At 35.7% G+C, this 21,142-nt stretch overlaps 2 protein-coding genes across 2 annotated transcripts; one reads left to right on the top strand and one right to left on the bottom strand.

Moving 5' to 3' along the window:
* The first annotated feature begins 3,230 nt into the window (after window positions 1-3,230).
* Window positions 3,231-12,465, top strand: LOC117930953. The gene is made up of 6 exons (XM_034851769.1): window positions 3,231-4,092; window positions 6,134-6,236; window positions 7,486-7,541; window positions 7,773-7,937; window positions 11,817-11,930; window positions 12,009-12,465. Exons 1-6 carry the CDS (start codon window positions 3,418-3,420, stop codon window positions 12,099-12,101), a joined length of 1,206 nt encoding a protein of 401 aa, XP_034707660.1. The 5' UTR covers window positions 3,231-3,417; the 3' UTR covers window positions 12,102-12,465.
* A 4,152-nt stretch (window positions 12,466-16,617) lies between these two features.
* On the bottom strand, window positions 16,618-20,159 carry LOC117930784 (probable serine/threonine-protein kinase WNK9). Its single transcript, XM_034851513.1, has 7 exons — window positions 19,689-20,159; window positions 19,538-19,575; window positions 19,053-19,280; window positions 18,724-18,944; window positions 18,433-18,590; window positions 17,903-18,341; window positions 16,618-17,810 (listed from the first exon to the last, which is right to left on the bottom strand). The coding sequence occupies exons 1-7, from the start codon at window positions 19,764-19,766 to the stop codon at window positions 16,741-16,743; spliced, it is 2,232 nt and encodes a 743-aa protein (XP_034707404.1). The 5' UTR covers window positions 19,767-20,159; the 3' UTR covers window positions 16,618-16,740.
* Window positions 20,160-21,142: the final 983 nt, after the last annotated feature.

The following is a 21,142-nucleotide window of genomic DNA, read 5'->3' as shown; positions in this document are numbered from 1 at the left end:
GGACGTTATCATCTTAGGACTTCATATTCATGGGTCTCTCATCATTGGAGGGATTAATCATAAGTCTTGTTAAAAGATGGTGTGCTGAGATGCACACATTTCACCTACTTGTTGGGAAGATTACCATTACTTTATAGGACGTTATCATCTTAGGACTTCATATTCATGGGTCTCTCATCATTGGCACATGTGACATAGATTGGTCATTATTATGTTATGAGATTATGAGATTTTAAGTGTGACCCCACCTACTTATGAGATTAAAGGATTAGGGCGTAGATCCTTCATTTAATCCTCACAACACATGTTATTCATCACACTTAATACCCTCTGTCTTGCACTTTCATATAGCTTGCACATAGGATCCCTTCAACATTTCTATTAATTGCAGTCCTTGATGGTTTATCAGTTACTCAGCTTTTTCACTAACTCTTGGGCCATATTTGAAGACCTTTTGAAGGCAATTTTTGGATCTATGCTGGGACTTTAGTAGTATCCTAGGTTTTCCTAAAGTTTCGGCATGTTTAGAGCTCATATGGACTATTTTAGATTACCTAAGACGTTTTTACGGTCAAAATGGTTAAGGGAACTAGTTGACCTATTGCAATTGGTTGACCAAATCGATCGACCTATTGCAACCGGTTGACCTAACCTGTCAACCAATCATAGCAAGTGTAATCGATTGATCGAGTTTTGTTGACTTTAGGCTCTTTTTATGCCACTTTTAAGCCTTGTTTTTTTGTTATTCTTTAGGGTTCCCAGGTGTGTTTTAGGTTGGTTTTTATGAGCCTTAGCCCTGGGTTAGAGGTCCTTTTAGGTTAGGTTTGTGTTTAACGAGAACTGAACTTTGGTAGAGACCATGACAAGTATTAAAATCTCCATTATTCCTTACTCTATAAAAAAGGGTTTTGGCCTTTAGGGGCTCAATTGAGAAGGGGTTCTCTTAGGTATTTTGGAGGGAAAACTCTACCAAATTTTAGAGAAAGAGGGAAGGAAGTTCTTGTTTGGAAGAAAGCTTGGTTTAAATGAGGATTTGGAGAATGCTAGAAGACAAGTGTTATACTTGTGTGGAGATATCTTGGTAAACTCACTTTGATCTCATCTTCTTCTTTTTATTTTCAATTTATCTTCATCTTCTTTTGATTATTGAGATGATATGTGTATTGGGTGTAGATATGGAAGGGCACACACTTGATTGTTTAGTATTTGTTTTTCATTTATGGTTGTACTTATTTTTCATCACTTTATTCATTTTGATTGTTTAGGGGGTTGTTTAATCTTTGGTTTAATTTGTTGCTTAGTGAGAGGTGGTAAGCGAGACGGTGGGCGAGCTGGTCAACGCCTAAACTATCTATGCATCTGCCTAAAACCAAGTTAGCATCATCCATATCATCTACCTCATTTGCACCTAAGACTTCCACACTTTCCCCTTAATCCTTGCCACCAACTTCTCCTAAAGCATGTCATATCAAAGACCACCTCCCCATTTACCACCTTACCACCACTTCTATTTCGTATTGTACTATATGTCACTGCACTAGAGACCACCCCATTATCTACAAATTAGTCATCACCTTTACCTTCTCTCTTAGAGACCACTACATCATATGTTATCATCACCTATATCTTCTTTCATAGAAGTCACCATATCATTGTATCAAAGGCCATTACAAGAGATGCCATTCTACCATCTCCTATATCACCTGTCTTAGAAGCCACCATATCAATTATCATTGTACTGTCCACCAAGGCCACCATATCACCTCGCTCCACTATCTACCACCTTACCAACACCTACACCTCTTCCCATATATGTGTGCCCACCAATGCGGTCCACGCAATTAAGCCTTGCCTCATGTTGTTCCATCTTAGCATACACATATGGAGACATTCTAAATTGCACAAATAAATTTGATAAATAAATATTTGTATTGTAAGCGTACGTAGAGAAAGAGAAAAGCCCCATCACGTGACACTCATTGAGAACTATTTTTTTGTTTTGTTTTTTGTATTAATTTTAATTGGACGAATGTTGTTCACTTTTTCATTATGAACAAATTATTATATATTTAAATGAAAATATGATAAATTTTAAACTTAAATTAAACCTATATACATTGGATATTATATATCACTTACATTATAGTAGATAAAAAAGAATTAATTAATATAATAATAATTTATAATACCAATTTTTTTAATAAAATTAAAACATTTTTTTTTGATATCCAATTAAAAATACCAATTATTTATTTTCATATATTATTATTTTTTAAATAATCACATAAGTTTGTTAACCACTTACATATTAATAAATACAAAATTTAAAAATAATATAATAAATTTATGGTATTAAATATATATTTTTTTTAAAATAAACCAAAATATTTTAAATAAAACAATATAATTTTATGTACATAAAAAAGTTTTAAATCAAATTCAAAACTATAGTCACTAACTATGATTTTAAATTTAAGACTATGACTTTGACCATTTTAAAGAAATTTTAAAACTGTGATCGGTAATTATGGTTCCTAATGTTTATTTTGCTACTTGACAGTTTATGATAATTTTTTAAAGGGAATTTTTTTTTTTTTTTTGTCAAATCTCTCGTCCTCCAATAATTCTCTCCATTAACATGAATAAATGGAAGTACTCATGTTAGACTTTTATAAGCCTGTAAAAGGTCATTTGAATAAAAAGATAATTCATCTTAAATAAGAAAAGATTGGTTTCACCATGTTTTTTTAAATTTGTTTTTTATCCTTTGACTTAAAAATAATTTTAAAAATAATGACTAAAAGGACTCATATTTTCCTTTTATTTTTAAAAACTGATTTTCTAAAAATTGTTCTCTTTTTTTTTTTTTAAATTATTTTCAGACAATAACGATCCAATAATATTAAAGAATTTTAAAAACGATTTTCTGTTTTTTAAAAATAGAAAACTATTTTAAATTACACAGTTAAACACTGCTAAACAGATTCAAAAATTCTCTCAACTTCTTTTTTTAAACCCATAGTTTGTTTTTAGTTTTATAGCACACAAAACTATTTTTAAAATCGTTTTTCAAAAATTGCTTTTAAAAAGGTTCTCAAACGGCCATCCGAATGAAAACTCACAAGTCACGTGAGACCCCGATCAGGCACGTGCGCACACGGACAGACAGAGCCTGGTTTTGGCCCATTGAAAGGGAGTGGTGAAATGAGATGAGGTAGAGATTTCCTGCCATTTCTCTGGTGGCCACGTCTCCTCCATTTCCCCCCAGATTTTCATCTTCTGGCCTACAACCTCAGTCTCTCCAAATATCTCCATATATCTCCAACCCTAATCACAAACCCACTCCTCTCCCTTCCAGAAATTCTATTCTAACCACATTCCAAACAACTCAACCCTTCCATTCTCATTGCATTCCGGATGGCCACCACTTCTTTGCTCCAGTTCAATCCATACCCATTCACCAAAACCTCTAAACCCCCCTTCACAAAATTCTCACACTTTCATCTCCGCACCCTCCCTACTCATTCCACCCATTTCCACCCTCTTCGATTCTACAAATTCCCCAAAAAAATTGCACTTAGATGTTTTAATTCCATGAGGAATAATTCAAGGAAACCCAGTTTTGAATTTGATTGCGATTCGATTGGGGCTAAACTTAAGTCTATGATCCCATTTTCTTTTGGGGTTTTTGCCGAATCGCTATTGAAAGCCGTTAAGACATTGAGGAAGCCAGCAGTGGTGGCGGTGATGCTGGGGTTGCTCTTGATGTACGATCCCAATTCCGCATTGGCGGCATCCGGAGGCCGGATGGGCGGGAGGTCATTTTCTTCGGGTTCCTCGTCGTCCTCCAGGAGTTATAGGACGGCACCAAGTGGGGGTTTATCTTATTCAGCGCCGTATTTCGGGCCTTCGCCTTTCAGTGGTGGTGGGGTTTATGTTGGGCCAGCAGTGGGGGTTGGAGTTGGGGCAGGTTCTAGTTTTTTCCTGATCCTGATGGGGTTTGCGGCCTTTATGTTGGTTTCTGGGTTCCTTTCGGATCGGTCTGAGGGCGTTCTTACCGCCACCGATAAAACTACTGTTCTCAAGCTTCAGGTATGGTGGTAGTAATTTTTTTTTTCTTAAAAAAGATTGTCATCTGATTGGTTGAAGAGAAATTGAGAAGTATTGGAGTTTTATGTAGTTTGTTGGGTAGTTTGGGAGGAGCTGTGATTTCTGTGTTTTTTAAATGAATTAGTTCAATTTGAAATTTGTAGCTAATTGTTTGTTGGATAAGAAAGTAAAGTCTATTGTTGGTTAGACTAGAATAGATTGGGTTTTCCCTTCAATTTTCTCAGACAATTGTTTTTGGTATTTTGCAAATTGTCTACAGTTTTCAAATTCAAATGCTGTAGCTGCATTACTAATTAAGGGTTTGTTTTCTTGCTGGTTCATTTTGGTATTGTTTGGTATAGGGATTCTGTTTTAGTGTTGTTGTGAATAGAAATTTTGTTTATGAGGGTGTACCAAGTATTGCAGTAGAACTAGGCTGCATGCACGAAGTGGAAAAATGTTGTTGGGGGTGCTTTGTGATAGACACATTTGAAACAAGGCAAAAGTAAATACCTAAAACAGAGAAAAATGAGGCTCACTATGATTTAAGAAGTAAAATGATAGGCAACCAATAAATGAGATTTTCATTTTAATATAAGCAGGGTATAGGAGGGATCTTGAGATGTATAAGTTTAGAGATGAGAGACTTTTTAGATTTAAACTGCTCATTAAAATAATTGTAATTCCCTTGGATGGAATAACTGAATAACAAAACACTTGAATCATATAATTTTTTATATTTGAGTTTTAAAAAAATACGGTAAAGGAAAAAAAAAAAAGAAGAAGAAGAAAGAAAAAAAAGAAAAAGAAATATTCACAATGATTTGAATGTGCAAAATAAAAAATAGAGAACAGTGTTTAGTGCTGAGATTGGTTTTGAGCTCTTGCAACTTGGAGACTTGAAAATTATAAAAATGCCTAAACTACTGTGTGATAATGTTTCTTCTGTATATGTGGTTTTGGCTTGTATGACTTTTACTTTGCCTACCTCTTATCTTGGCCATATACTGGATTTGTTTTTTAGGATCAAGTTGGTTTAGGATCTTGTAGAGAAAAGATTTGAGTGGAGATTAGAAACTTGGAAATATCAATATCTTTTGAAAGGAGGTAGAATTACATTAAAAGTACTCTGTTGAGTATACTTCATGTCTATCTTTGTTAGGCTTGGTTTGTATTTGTTTAGAGAAATTTAACTATGATTTTCCTTGAGGCGGTCTTGAGAGGGAAAGAGTTTCATCTGTTTGATACTGCAGTATGCCTTCCCTAGGAGTGGCTTTTGGAGTTAGAAGGCTGAATATCTTAAATAAAGTGCTCCTAGGTAAATGGTCATGGAAATTTTCCATTGCTAGGAGTACTCATTGGAGAAGAGTGGTGTGCTTTAGGGCTAGTATGGGGACGATAGTGGTGTCTTTTGCACTGAATTAGTGAGGGGCATGCATGGGAAAGGCAAGTGGGAAGGCGCTAGGAGTGGGATGAATTCTCAGAGTTCACAGCATTGTCTGTGGTAATAAGCAAATGGTGTGGGACCAGACTTTATAGATTCTGGTTTATGAGAGGTTTTCTGGCTTGTGAATTTTGGGGTGCTTTCTGGAAGCAGTTAACAACATGCAATCCAATTGGGAAGGATAACATCGTTTGAGATGGAAATAATTAAATTGGAGAATATTTAGTGACATCTTACTGCCATCTGCTGATTTCACAAGGGGGAACCACTGTTCATGCTCAAGAGAAATAGAAAATGAACACACTATCAGAACTGTTACATCCTTCTTTATAATATTTTTTCTGACACAGTTCTTATTTTATTATTTTTTGTCTGGAGTTGCTTAGTGAATCTGTTGATTCAGAATCATGGTGCGGGTAGATACCACAGATGACGAATCAATTACGTTATACCTCTATCTCTCAATCTTTGTTAGTTCTGTTTGCGAGTGATTCATGAATAAAAAGCTTTTTAGTTGTACTTATTCTTTCAATTGGTATTTTTATTTATCCTTTGTATTTCACAAAAATTGAAAAGTTCCCTCACAATTGTCTTTTCCAGATTGGGTTGTTGGGCATGGCGAGGGAACTTCAGAGAGATCTTAATCGGATTGCAGAAACTGCAGATACATCCACCACAGAGGGTTTGAGCTATATATTGACAGGTAGAGCTAATATGTATATATGTAACTGATTATCTCATTTGATCTTGTTGTGCTAATTTAAATTAATCAGTGAATGTGGCAATTGCTGCACACGTGAAAATAACAAGTTGCAATTCAAGAATTTGATAATTGTATACATTTGTTATGAATGTCAGATGAACATGTTTAGCATCATACTTATTTGTACATGTAAGGTTATTTTATCTTCAAATTATAAATGATTGGATACATGAATTGTACAATTTTGCACATACACTTGCTTATACTCACTCTCTCTTCATTAGTTGAAAGATTTTTTTTTGATAGGTAAAGAAAATTGATAGTTGAAAGATTATTGTTGATTAATACAATTCATTTCTTAGTTCCTAAAATTTTCAATAAAATTAAGGGTACTGGTTCCATTTTATCATCAGGATTTTTGGCGCCTCTTTATTTATTTACTTATTTTGATAGGTAAAGAAAACCTAAATTAAAAAGTGAAATGCCAAAAAGTGCCCCAAGGTACATAGGGAGTATATGTTATTCTTTATCTATCAAAAAAAAAAAAAAAAATAGTATCATCCAGATGATGTCTTCTATGCTTATCTGAAACTGAATTGCAAAGGATTTCTTTTCCTATGGTGTAAGCCTAAAATTGCGTTGTGCAAATATTACAATTTTTTAACATTTAAGATCCTGATTAGAAAATAAGAGACAGTGAGATAGAGAATATTTTTTGATAGGAAGTGAGATAGAGAATATAGATAATATAGTATAATTTAACAATAGTAGTTGCAATAGATGCCATCAAGTTGAATTAAAGTCTTGAAATTAGTTTTGCATTTGTTATAGATCTTTCTTTTAATTTGTTCTTAGACAATTTAGTGGCTCCCAGAGTCATGCTGCATGTATTCTCTTTTAGAGGAGGGGAGTTAATATCAGGTTTAAGTAGTTTTTAGAATTTTCATGCTGTGAGTTAAATTTACTAACTCTGTTATGATATCTCTTATAAGTCAGAATTTTTCCTGTGGTGGAATGGTATACACTCATTCATTGCCCTGCCTGTAACAATTGTTGTTTTGTCTCTTTTCTGTTTGATGGTAACATGTCTCCCCCAAGATTATTTTGTTCACAGTGACAAATTTAGGTGTTTGTGGCTTAAGTCTCTCATGTTAGTTTTTAATTTATGTCCAATGTGTCTGCTGCTTCTCTCTGCCTTAATTCTGTTGCATTACCAATGTGGTTTTTCCTATTTTCCTTTTGGTTGCAGAAACAACATTAGCTTTGCTTCGGCATCCAGATTATTGTATCTCTGGATATTCGTCTGTAAGTTATTTTGGTCCAACACTCAGTTCCAGATTTCAATAAATATACTTGAAAATATAGCTTTATATTTCTGATCATATAAAAATAAAGCTTCAAAAAATGTAGCCTTATTGCAATTTGCATGTGAAAATTACTGTCTATTTAAAATCGTGGATTTTGTGTCCTGGTTGTCCATTAGACACTTCTCTGATAGATTTCAAGATTATTTAGCACATCCATGTGTACATGCAGGTGGACGTGAAGCGGAGTATTGAGGAGGGGGAGAAACGCTTCAATCGGCTTTCTCTTGAAGAGCGGGGAAAATTTGATGAAGAGACACTTGTCAATGTAAACAACATAAAGAAGCAAAGCACAACCAGTCACAGAGGTAGTGGATTCCGCAATGAGTACATAGTGGTAAGATCATCTCAGATTGGTCTTCTAGAAATGTATCTGAACTTCTAATTTATATAATGAGTTTGCAAGATGGTTTTTCCTTCACTTCTGCTTAATTCAAATTATTAAATGTATTGCTCATTTCAAATTATTTCTGTTCATGCATTTGAGTACTTTGTGAAAACTCGTACTGCATGTGCCATTGACCTAAAGGGAGAATGAATAGTCCTGATTAATTTTTGATTCCTTCGGTGTTTTTTCGTTAAACTGAAACAAAAATAAAAATATTTTGAATTGTCCTTATTTTAATTTTAATAAGTTTAGATAAATTTCTAGGTTCACTTTTTATTATTGTTATTATTATTATTATTATTATTATTTATTTGATGTTATTTCAACCAAGACAAAACACGCAATAGGTAAGAACTAGTCCAGGTACAAAATAAAATTCATCCACCAGGACACATGATGTTACATGTAAACTTCAATAAATAAAAAAATTGGGACAAAAACATTGGATGAAGCCCTAGTTGAATCTGTTTCAGAACATCTGATCAAGAAAAGAAAAAAAAAAATTCAGAACGTTATAGATTTACTAAAAATGCTTTGGAACCAATCTAGGCTTCCATCGAGATCGAAACTCCATGATGTACCATAGACTGCCTTATCTTTGGTTAATGCTTTGTTCCAATTTCATGAAGATAGTTCTTTCTTGCATGATTGTGCTTCACACCTCAAGACAAGGGCACATACCACACACTAACATTGTTTGTAAGGGCTGTTGGAGATTTAAAGAGGTATTAAAAAATCTCTTTGATGTGCACACATTAGGATGAGGATTTTGAAGAAAGGTGAATTTTCTATCAAGATCTATTCTCATTCTTGCAGCTCTAAAAATCCATATTTGGGGATTATCTAAATAATGTTTAAATGCTTTGGTAATATATACTTTCTGTTCTTTCCTTTCAAAAATAAAAAATAAAAAAAATGTTTAAATGCTTTGGTAAGTTCTAAGTCAGAAATGTTTGAAATAGGAAGAGATTCTAATGAAAACATCTTCTAGGTTTGATGTACCAGTGCTTCTTGATCAATTGAAGGCCTTTTTTCTAGGCTTGATCATCGAAGATGAGACTCAATCTTTCAATACTGGGAATTCCAGCCTCTTTTGGTCTTCTCTCTTTCCTTTGGCTGAAATTAAAAAGTCCTATGCTTAAAGCTTTTCTTTTTTCAAACTAAAGACCAGGCCTTGAAGCCTGACTCAACTGGTAAGTGGTTGGACTTGGACATAGAAGGTTCCAGGGTTGTGCCATAAATGGGACCAAAAAAATGTTACTTATCAGAAATATTAAAATAAAAAAACCAACTTGTAGACCGATTTACGTGAGCTTTGGTTTTGTTTTAAAACTCAAATGGACATGACACTCTCTCAAACCATTTTCAAATGAAATTAAAAAAACAGGAAAAAGGCTTACCCAAGTATGCTCGGGAGAGGCTTAACAGCCCATTCCTTTATCAATTGGCTCTTCTTGATCTTCATTGGTTGGTTCAGAGGCACACAACCTACTACTACAATCCAAAATATTTTCATGAAGTTGCCAGCCTCTAAGATTTCTTATCCAAAGAAAATCATAACACTTTGTTTCATCAATTTCATTTGCATCAGCACTATCATCTAGAAGACAATTAATTCATCTGTTAGACTCTTAAATGAGAAGCATACGATGTCTAATTTTTCTTTGTTGCTATGGGATTAATCCAAACCTTCTCTATGACTCTATAAATTTGTTTCCTTGTGTTTTACAATCTCACCTGGAGGAAGGGAAGTAAAATTAGAACAATATAGGTAATTCTTGTGCAGGATTGCAAAATCTCCTTTTCTTATGTGCTCATGTGGCTCTAGGGATAGCTTGTGGAGTTGCATTGCTAAATGTTGGCTTGAAATTATAAATGTGCAATGATTTTGTAGACAAGTACTTCATTTTAGCATGAACAGAATCGATATCTTTTGGATGGCAGGAAAGGAAGAAGTTGCCATATTTTTAACCTTGCTATGGATGAACTGATTCAATCTATTTATTATGAGGAAATAAAGGTTTGTTCGTGAAATTAGGTTATGAAAGGAAGAAAATGTCGAAGGGAGGAATTTTAGTTGGAATCCATCATTGAGAAACTGAGCCAATCTAAGTTAGTTCTAATTTTCCTGACTAGACTTCTCTGCCTGTTGGGAGTCTTAAGCCTTAATTTTGATGCCTTGGGTAACCCAGGTTTGATAGGTATTTGAGATATTTTAAAAGACTAAAGGTGATCTTGAGGCATAAGCCTCTAGGCAGAACGAGGCGTAAGCCTCAACTTAAACAAATAGAACAAATAAATAATAAAAAATCATCAAACAAATAAAAAAAATATACATAAAGTCACAAGAAAATTGAACAATAAAAAGGTACAAACTTCATAATGATTAAATTAAATATTTGTTATTGTTAATAGTTTGTAATTTGTTCGTTTTTCTTTCTTCTAAAATTTAGTTGTCCCTCGTGTTCTCATCAAATAATTTTCACCATTACCGTATCCTCCAAGGAATATAATCATATATTAATTACTTTATTATCCTTCTCATTAGAGTTAATATCTACTCATTCTTCTTTTTTTATCCACAAATTGCAGTGACATTTTTTCTTATTTTTCAATAATAAGATAATGATTATATATTAGATTAGCCATTAGGACAGTCAACGATTCCCCTATTCTTTCTTCTCAATCTCTCATTTTCCCTTGCATTTAAAAGGTTAACTGGAAGTCGGTTAAATCTTATTTCGTAAAAGGTTTAATTAGGTTGGGGCCCAATACAAAGCTCATGAATCTATATCAAAAGCCCACAATGGTTTGGATATTTGAAACTTAGGCCTCAACAGCCTTGAGGCTATAGCCTCGAAGTCATAAGCCTCAATGATGAGAGGTTTAAGCATCAAGGCTAATTCACGGAGCCTTGCCTTGAGATGAGCCTCAAGGTGTAAGCCTTAATGGCTTTTTAAAACATTATTTTTAGTTTCTACGGTCGCCACTCATGAACATGCCAGCTATTACCCTTGTAGCTGCATGAATTGAAGCAGATACCAGAGTAGGGCCTTCCATAGCATTTGGTGACCCAGTATGCAATCCTCATTAACTCCCATGTTGCTCACACCCAAACTATTATCCTCATCCTTAGAAAGGCTTTGCTGGAACTCTTCCATCCTTTTGAAGGTTTGACTTTGAGAAGATGGCTTTCCTTAGAAAATAAATGAAGAGGACTAATTACTTGCATGCGGAGCTTACTCGAGCAAGAGAGATAAGACAGATGAAAGCCCGGTTCTGCTAGCCCTTGAGGCTTGGCTTAAGTGGTAAAGGGTGGGGAAGGGTTTGTGGGATGTTCCAGGTTCAAGTCCCACTGAGAACAAAAATTTTACCCACAAAAGGAAAAAATGGAAGCCCGGTTCTGTAGAAGCCCCTGGTTTGAAGCCTGGAGGCACTAAGCAACCAAGCAAGGGGGATTGCATTCTTAAGTTCATTTGTTCCTTGGATTGCAATGATTCCTGTGAAGTCTGTGCGCATCGTAAGGCTAATTGGTGTTTTTCATCTTCAGTTAGTGTTGGAACATTGAAATTCCCATCTACCTAAGCTGTGACTCACTCTCATGCTTCTAGAGACTAGTTTAACAATGCACCCAAACATGCATGTGATCTTATCTCCCTTGGGTTTTATATGCTTAGAAATATAATACCATTGACAATCACAACAAAGTTGGCTAATTTTAGAATTTGAATTATATGAGGATTAGAAATGTGAGTTTTTTTTTTTTCCCCCTTTGACCACCATGTCATTTTGTGTTTATAAAAAAAAATTTAATTTCTCAATTTTCAGATAACAATCTTGGTGGCTGCTGAAGGAGTACATAAATTGCCCACCATCAATGGCAGTGGAGACTTGAAGGAAGCCTTGCAAAAGCTTGGCTCCATCCCTTCGAGCAGAACGCTGGTAAGAATAGACGTATTCCTAAATTGTAACTCTAGATCTTGTTAATTCTGTGTTTGAATTACTTTGGTTTCCATGCAGGCGGTTGAGGTGTTGTGGACACCTCAGAATGAAAATGACACACTATCAGAGCGGGAACTACTTGAAGATTACCCACTTTTGAGGCCTCTATAAACAACTGGCTGTCTTGTATTTCTTAGTAAGAGGTATGGGCTAAAACTGCTTTTTGCATTTGAAGTTCTATTTGTAGAGAGGAAAATTGTCTATAATATAGAAATTTTTACTCTTCCAAGGTTGAAAAGATGTATCATACTGAATTTGTACATTTGTAAGCATAGAGGTATATTCACATGGTAACAAGATCTTATTTTATCAACTCTTTGACCGCTTTAATCTCAGAATTTTAAGTCGTATATGTAATCCTAGTATGGCTTCAAATTCAACTCTGTAAATTATAATTATGATTTTGTTTGTATGAAATATAGTCAGAATGAAAAGATGAATTGGTAGCATTTGCTACTGTCAACCATTAAGAGAACTGTATTTTATTTGCCAATTTGTCTAACTTCCCATTATTATTTTCTTGGAGGTGTGAAGGGTATGGTTGGTGAGTCTTTCAGAATATAATGATTGCAGATGATCATGGTAGCCTTGGAAGTTTACCAAGTTTTTACTGTTACTTTTCTAAAGTAATAAATTTACTATATTCATTTATGTGGTCAAATTGACCAGTTCCATCTTCCACTGCCTGTTTTCTTCCATAATGCATTTAAGAATGCCAGTAACAGATAATCCTACAAGACTTCTTGTAGTTTGCATCCACCAACAGGGAAACTTCTAGCCTATGTCATTTCCAGAGATACCAAAGGACACGCCGATGACTTTGTCAATCTTGATAATGTTTGGTTCCTCATTTTCATTAGATTGAGCACGTAAAACATGGATCAGATCCTTGATGAAGCCTTGAGTATGATTATGGTTTTTGTAAAGTGTATGTAGAGGTTGCTTATTCCTTATTTTCAATGATATTTCCAACCATGCAGGCATTAGGAGGGATAACAAACTGAAATGACCAGTTTGTGTATGGTTCAAGTATGCCTATTTAATAGGGCATTAAACTTGTTGACTTGATAATCTTAGTTTGAACATGCCTTCTGGAATTCTGGGTCAACGAGAATGAAGCCACAACTACCCTGGGGTTTCTCTGTCGGTTTCTTGATTATTTGTCTATATGTAACTGAGTTCTTTTTCAGTATACAAAGAAGTAACGTTGGGACAGAAAAGAGTTGTTTTCCTGCATGATGGTTTTTTGAGACGCCAAGAAATTGAAAGAGATGGCTTCTGGGAGACCCACAAGTTTAATTAATCTTAAAATCACAGATCTTAGTTGTTGTCCCCACGTATCTTACAGGTTGGGGTTTGAGATTCCCATATATTGTAGTGGAATTCTGCCTATTCACTAATGGACAGGTTCAATGGTTACTTTTCATTAGACATGACAAGAAAATGTCATGGGGTTGGGTTGAGTTAGATTTCTGAGAGGTGATAATCACTAACTCTGCCTAACACACCCTGTTTTGCAGGATAAGGAATAGGTCTAGTGACTTTTAACTTAACTTTTTTAATTCCTCTTTTGGTGGGGGGGTGGTGAGATAAATCTCCAGTTGCCTATGTTGTCTAAGATTTCCCTTTTTAAACTAGGGAATTTGGATTTTACATAAGCTTGGGGTCATGAATTGGCTTGGTTCTGGTCAAGATCATTTATTACATGGGTTCCACCTTAGTGATCTTACAATTAAAGGAAGGTGCAACCAAGTTGATCTCAAGTCAAAACTACTTGGTCTGGCTCTTAAAAACTTAGAGGTGATCAGAACTTTACTTTTACCATTGATTATGATCAGTTTGCGTGATTTCTAGCTATGACAAGTCTACCTGGGTTAAGGTCTCCCAGGAGTTGTGCATTCCTAACAGTTGCCATTTTCTTGATATGGGATCTAATCATCAAAGTCAGAGTGTGTAGTGTGAACTAGTGGATAACAATTCTTGTTTTGCTTTAGAGTTTCTGGTTGTGGTTGTTAGAAGACTTTTTCTTTTGTCCGTGCACCTTGGGAGTTCGGACATCAAAATTTTTTACTAGACATAATCCTGTAGTTTTAGAAATTTCCTAGCTCTTTCAGTATGGTTCAAAGGTGCAATCTCTTCTGGGAAAATCCTTCGTTGTATTCTCTTTTATCAACATTGAAGTGTAGGGGATATGTGACCTGAGTTTTACAGACCTTGGTGATTGTCCATGAAGTTCCACCCAAATGGAACCTACATCTGTTAGGTTATGCCCTACAATAATAAAACATTAAGGGCCATGCTTGATTTGCAGGACAGGCATACAGATATGGTATTGAAATCCTATCATGCTTTGTTGACTCTGATTTGATCCGACCCAACATTTGATGAGATCCAAAGCCATGCAACACACACATGTACACAAAAGGCACTTACCTGATTTGTTGAACTTCTTGATTAAGGCCAACAGACTGGAACTCTTCACATGTGCATCCAATGTACAGTTAGGCAGCATGTTTGCCTATTCTATATACTAGTGTTTTGGTGTTTGCTCATGGCTTTAGCATTTAATGGATATGGGTGTTTCCTCATGACCCTAGCATGTGATGAATATTGATCAACCTGGGCTTATCCCATCTCCTAATTCTGTTTTCCCTTTATGCCCTCTTTATGATTTTACATACATCATTTTACAGTTATAATTCTTGGAAGGCATTAACCTCTTGGGAGGTGGAGCATCAAAGATATATTTTTCTTGCTGAGTTATTTTTTACTTCTCTTTTTTCTTTTTGATAATAGAAATAATTCTGATCCATGCTAACAAATCATACAAACAACCCAAAGGCATCCTAATTTCCAGATTTGGAACAGTTTCCAGCTCTCCCAAAAAAAAATGTTAACCTTCCAAACTCTCAAAGAATGGACCTTTCTATTGCTTTTGGGTGGGTCCTGATTCAAAGAGCTCAAAGAGGGTTTCTGGCAAAAAGTAGAAGATGTCAAAATCAAAATGGAACTTTAATAGTTAAGATTTTTATGTTTGCTTGGTGGAATTAGAAACTTTTTTAACTTTTCATGCTTTTTTTATGTTGGATTCAATACGTGTGGGCGGTGTGAGTTGCCTACCCTTTCCAGAAAGCAATTCAAAAGGAATATGTGTTGAGGGTTTGAGTGAAGGACACTTTAATTTTTCTTGACCCAACCATATCTCTTTTGATGGGCAGTTTGAGGTAATATGCACAAAGTTATAAAAACAAAGCAAACTTCACTTCATATCATCATGTTCACAATTATTCAGCTGTTGAAAGATTAATAACATGAAAAAGCTTCTCAATCATTCAAAAGTGACCTCTCTCTTTCTAACCCATTTGCCCATTCACTCTCCACACCCCCACCACCATATTTAAATATCAGCTTCAACAACAATGCTTATCAGCAATGGCTTCTGTGCTTAAACAAGTAGATCTCCCATTAATGACAATCCTTATCATCGACGATGATGCTGTAATCATATTCTACTAAAAAAAATTAAGAGTATTTATGTATTATATGTTATAAAAAAATTTGACAAAAAAAAAAAAAGTTTAAGAAAACGTAATCCCATACCTATTTAATGTATTCCCAATTTAATTTTCAATTAATTCCACATGGGTATGAATAAATACATTCGAATATGTAAAATATCTTCCATGGGGTTGGTGAATTTTGGAACCATACATGCTACTTTCCATGTTGATATCCTCACAAGCATGGAAATTTCTTGATGCTTCATGACTCATGACTCAACCTTTGCATCACCAAGGATTTTCCTCCCTTTCTTTATTGCAACATGGGTTTGATGGGGTGTTTATGTTTGACCATGCAAATCAGCTTCCAAATAGTTGTCATCTTTTGAACACAATTATTAAATTATAAAGTGATTCACCCTTGGCAATTTTCCCTTTTTTTTTTTTTTGGATATGATCCATCTGTCTCAAGCACACCCAATTGAGTACAGTTTGCAGTGTGGGGCCATTGCCCATTAATTGAAACTCTTCACACCATTTGGCTAACCCCTCCATATGGACCTATAATAATTGCCATCAAGTGATGGGGCCCTGCAAAAGACTGACTGATATTTCAGAGAAAACCTCTCATTGGCCAGCTATGACTGACTAACCAAATAATTCACTTCATCACTGGCATCCGCAGAGCTGCAACTCAGTCTCCAAACAATATTAAAAGTTTGAAACTCTCCCTACACATTCATATATACATCCAATGGCCGCCCAATGGGTACAGAACTGAGTGTCTTAAAAGAGTAATAACTCTCTCCCTCTCTCACACACTGTTTAACACATTAAATGTTACCCAATGGATTAGGCTTTTAGATGCTCTAGTGTGGTAGTTCTAACTTCTGAGGTAAATGGGCATTGCACATGGACTCAAACTCACAACCAAGTCATTACACTTGGAGACCCCACAAGAACCCATTCTTACATCTTTCCTCATAATTACTGACACCTATTTTTTTTTTTTTTTTCTCATTAACTGAGAGGGGAGGACCAAGAAGAGGGGCAGTTGCATGATAGCAAGGTGAGGAGAATGGAGATTCACAGTTCTGTGGCCTGTTAATGGAACTTTGGAGAGAGGGAAAAGAAAACATCAGGAAGGAGGATTTGATATTGAATAGAGCCAAAAAGGGGGGTGAAGATTGATAATTATACAACCTCTGAGTATGAAATTTTGTAAAAGAATGAAAAGGTGCCTTACAGATTTATATATCAACAGCATCAACTGGTAGGGACATTGTCCTATGAATTGGGCACGGAAGCAATGAGCCTGCAGTGTAGAAACTCTTGGCAGTAACCACATGGACCATGTCCTCTGAACTTCGGGACCCCTTGTTCGCCTCACAATTTCGGGCCCCGTGGGTTACCAAATCGGGGCTGCACTTGTTGACTTGAGTAGCACAATTAGAAGTAAAATGCTTGTCATAGGCAGAAGATTTCAGGAATAGCCCATTGTTGTGTCCTTGTGATGTGTTTGAGAGTGTTGAGAAAAGACCCTCATTGTCAGGTTTGAGTTGTCTGTTATCCAAACTTGAAGGCTTTGATGCAAATCCTAACTGTAGATCTCTAAGTCCTCTCATTTCCATTTGATGCTTAGCTTTCAGCCACCTCAATACCTGCTGAATTTCGTTCTCATAATCATCTGAGAGGGCACAAGACATTGAAGGAATTGCCGAGGAAGAGCTAGGATTACGTAAATGACTGATAGAATTTTTCACATTGGACGCAACAACATTTCCAGTTCCTGATCCTCTTTCATCCTTAATGATCGAATGGTTTATTTTTTCGTATTCTTCATCAGAAGGGCTCTCTCCAGAGCTTACCGAGCTAAGTTCGCGACTTTCATGCTTATCCCAAATTTCTGTACAATGCAATTCTTCTGATTGACCCTCTGGTATGTGATGGTCAGCCCCATCAACTTGGTAAGTGATTTCCTCAAACCGGCCATGCATTGCTGCACATCCATTTGAACACTGGAACATTTGCAAGTTCTTGGCGCCTGGATTGTTAGCTAGAATATCCATGAGGGAACCACTAGATGTATGGTTGGAAACACAATTGTGACACAAGTTTAAGGTTGCAAAGCAGGGAGTTTCTTCTATTCCTGGCCCTGGCTTCCATTCAGGGACCAAGGATGCTATCTCCCCATCAATCATATCTGCTATTTTAGTCACGTCTTGGTCTGTAATATCCAGTTCAGCAACCATTTCAGTTGCAACGCTCAATGCTGTATCCATCTCAATGTCGAATGGGAAATAGATGTTACGAATGTGGTCTGCAAAGAGAGAGTTCCATGCTTCATTTGAGGAAGGAAAATCAAACAATAACAACAAAAAAAAAAAAGGCAAAAGGAGATGATCTTTTGACCTTCTTTATCTGCAATCCTGAGTCTTAGAAAGATGCCATCATCTTCCCGCCTCTTCCCTTTGATGCTTATGTCCACATTTGCAGGATGCTCGTCTTCCTGGTACTCAAAAAGCTCAATCCCAGTTGGTTCCATCTCAAGTGGTTGATACCCCCATCCATTATGGGCGTCAAAATCGACAGCATTGGAGTATCCATTACTGAAAGAGCTGTTACTATGATGGTATTCAAGAAAAGGTAGTCTTAAGAGAGGAACCATATCATCAGGTTCTCTCCTGCACTCTATTGGTCTCAAGTCGGATTCACAATCATCTATTCGGAGAAAAGGATCCTGCAAAAGCTCTCTAGCGGAGAGCCTCAGAGACACAGAAGCCAAGCATTTCTCAACAAATTCTCGCACTTCCGGATCCTTCACTTTATATAAAGCATCTGGTTTTTTCCCCTAAAGCAACAAGGCATGTCAATGTGGAGACATAGAGACAAAGCAAACAAATGGAGAGAACAAGTGAAAGATATAGGGAGTGAGTACTAACCGAGATAACCTTTTTGTAGATCTGAGCAGGATGAGTACATTCACTATATGGATATTCAAAAGTGACCATTTCCAAGATGCACATACCAAAAGAGTAAATGTCCACTAATTCATTGTACTCCTCTTCATACACTTCTGGTGCCATGAACTCAGGTGTCCCTGATCAAAAACAGGACCCAAAACCATTTAAGATGAAACCAATCACCTTCCCTTACTAAATTCAACTAATTTTCAGTTGTGGGTATAGTGATCTGTGAAGAAATTTCATGGGGTTTGGATCAATTAAACATACCAACACAGTGAGCAGCATGTGATTTTCGGAGAATTGCAGCAAGCCCTAGATCACCAATCTTAACTTCTCCTTGGTTGCCATTTACAAAAATATTGTCACACTTGAGATCTCTGTGAATCACAGGTGGGTCATGGCTATGGAGGTAGAGAAGCCCTCTCAAGATCTGTCTGCACCAATGCTTCACTGCTCTAATGTTAACTCTCTTGTGCTTTTGCCTATACCTATCATGATCAAACATAGAAAAGCAAGAAAACCCATTTAAACCGGTAAAAAATCTCAACGACCCACATACTAAAATGACCAGAAAATTCGAGCTTGAGGATACTTACTGCCTGAGAGTCCCAGAAGTGAACATCTCAGTGACAAAATTGATGTTCCTATTAGCAGTATCAACCCAAGAAGTATAGAACTTCATAATGTTATTGTGTTTCATTGTTTTAAGGAGATGAATTTCACAGTAGAGCCTCTCAAGATCTTCAGGGCTTTGCAGGAAATCATAAAGCTTGACCTGGTTCCAAGCAACTTCAATGCCTTCATACTCATCGAATGCTCTGTAACTGCACCGATCAAGCATAAAAAAACAACCAGTCAATCACAAATCCACCAAAAACCCATTTGGAAAAAGTCTTTTTGAAGACCCACAAAGCTCAAATTTTGAAGAAATCTGAAATGGGTATATCCAAAAAAATTTTAAAAAACAAAGAAAAAAAGAAAAAAAAATCGAGACACCGCAGAAAAAAACCCAAAATTAGCAGGTATCTGAAATAGACAGGCATAAAAAAAATCACTGCAAAACATAAAGCTCAATCCGTACACTGTCTTTGAAGCTCCCTTTCCAAGTATTTCATTGTACTGCAGCCAAACAACCAAAAGAAAAATGGAACCCAGGAATCAGAACCCAAATCAGAAGCCAAGAAAAACAGAGAAAGCCAAAGAGATAGAAACTGAGAGAGAAGTTTGAGTACTCTGCCATATCTTCCAGTGGGATCAACTTCCACAAACTCAGAGTAATCATCTGCTTCAAGATTTATTACACCATTCATTCTCCAATTTTAATTTTTGCTCTCTCCTTTTTCTCCCTTATGATTGGTGTTCCTCCCTCCCTCTTAAACCTTTTCTTCTTCCTCCTTTCTGACACCTTTGGAGCTGGTATAGCCACGATCTGTACCACACAAAAGTAGTACTAATCCTTTTTATAAAGAGAAAAGTGAGAGCGGTATAAGAAATGATGAATTATTCATCCGAAAGACAGAAAGAGTTGAGTTGATTTAAAGGAGAAGGCTTTTACAGGGCCACATTTTTTATGGGGGAATACATACAGAAGCCACCCACCCAACAGCACAACATGACAAAGGGGAGAGATAGAGAGAAATCGAGTAGTTTTTTCTTCTCTTTTCCTTCCTATATATGAAGAAATTTAGATGTTTTTTTCCCTCTCTCTCCCTCTCCCTCTCCCTCTCTGTTTCCCTTCCTATATATGAAGAAAGACCCTCCATTAGGCCTGCAATATTGTATAGAACTAATCAAATTACAATTTTTACAAGCTATGGGTCCACATGACATTCATGCTCTAATCAATACGTTACAAAACCATCCTTATCCCATCATCCTTACATCATTCTGAGTCGAGTTGACTCGGGTTGAGTTGGGCTCGGGATTTAAAATTTTCATTTCATTAAAAATATAATTAAGATATTTTTTAAAATAAATTAAAATCAAAGGATACCTTATAATTCCGCATTCCCAATGGGTATAAACCAAAGTTTGAATTTGGTATCAATGTATTTTCTTGGTCCAAAAATTGGGCATATTTTGACTTCATGGAGGTCAAACTCAAATATGTAAGATAGCTCAAATGGGTTGAATTTGGAATGTACAAGTTTTGTACTTTCTACTACAAGATTTAGAATTGGTCATGACTAAAATTATTTGTTTGTATTTAATCTCTTTAATAAATTTATTTAATTAGTCTACATCTACAAACTCGAAATAAATTTGAATTTTTGAAAATTTTAATTTGTATTTGAGTTAACAAAGTGCAAAATAAAGGTAATTATGCAATTTTAAATATTTATTATAGTGATATTGAACAAATACTCTACGGTTTATTGTACATCGAGAAATTTAAATTTTGGAGGCCAATCAAAGAAAATAAACTTAATTTAAAGACGTTCATTTTCTTTAGTCTAGTTGGTGACGGAGTCAATAAATGACTTGAGGGACAACATATAAGTCCTTATTTCGAGGGTCGAGGGTGGGGACAAAAATTGAACAAAATATATTATAATTTATTAATAATAAAGAAATTCTCCTTCAGAAGGGGTCCTTTGAGGACATTTTTTCTTTTTTTCTTTTTAATTTCAGAGGGGCATATGCCACATTGGGCATGCAGGGGATCTGCCTTGAGTATGGTAAAATT

The sequence above is a fragment of the Vitis riparia genome, chromosome 14 (genome assembly GCF_004353265.1).
Source record: "Vitis riparia cultivar Riparia Gloire de Montpellier isolate 1030 chromosome 14, EGFV_Vit.rip_1.0, whole genome shotgun sequence".
Taxonomy (NCBI): Eukaryota; Viridiplantae; Streptophyta; class Magnoliopsida; order Vitales; family Vitaceae; genus Vitis; species Vitis riparia.
Note: the sequence above shows the minus strand (reverse complement) of the source record. Positions and strands in the feature narration are given on the sequence as shown.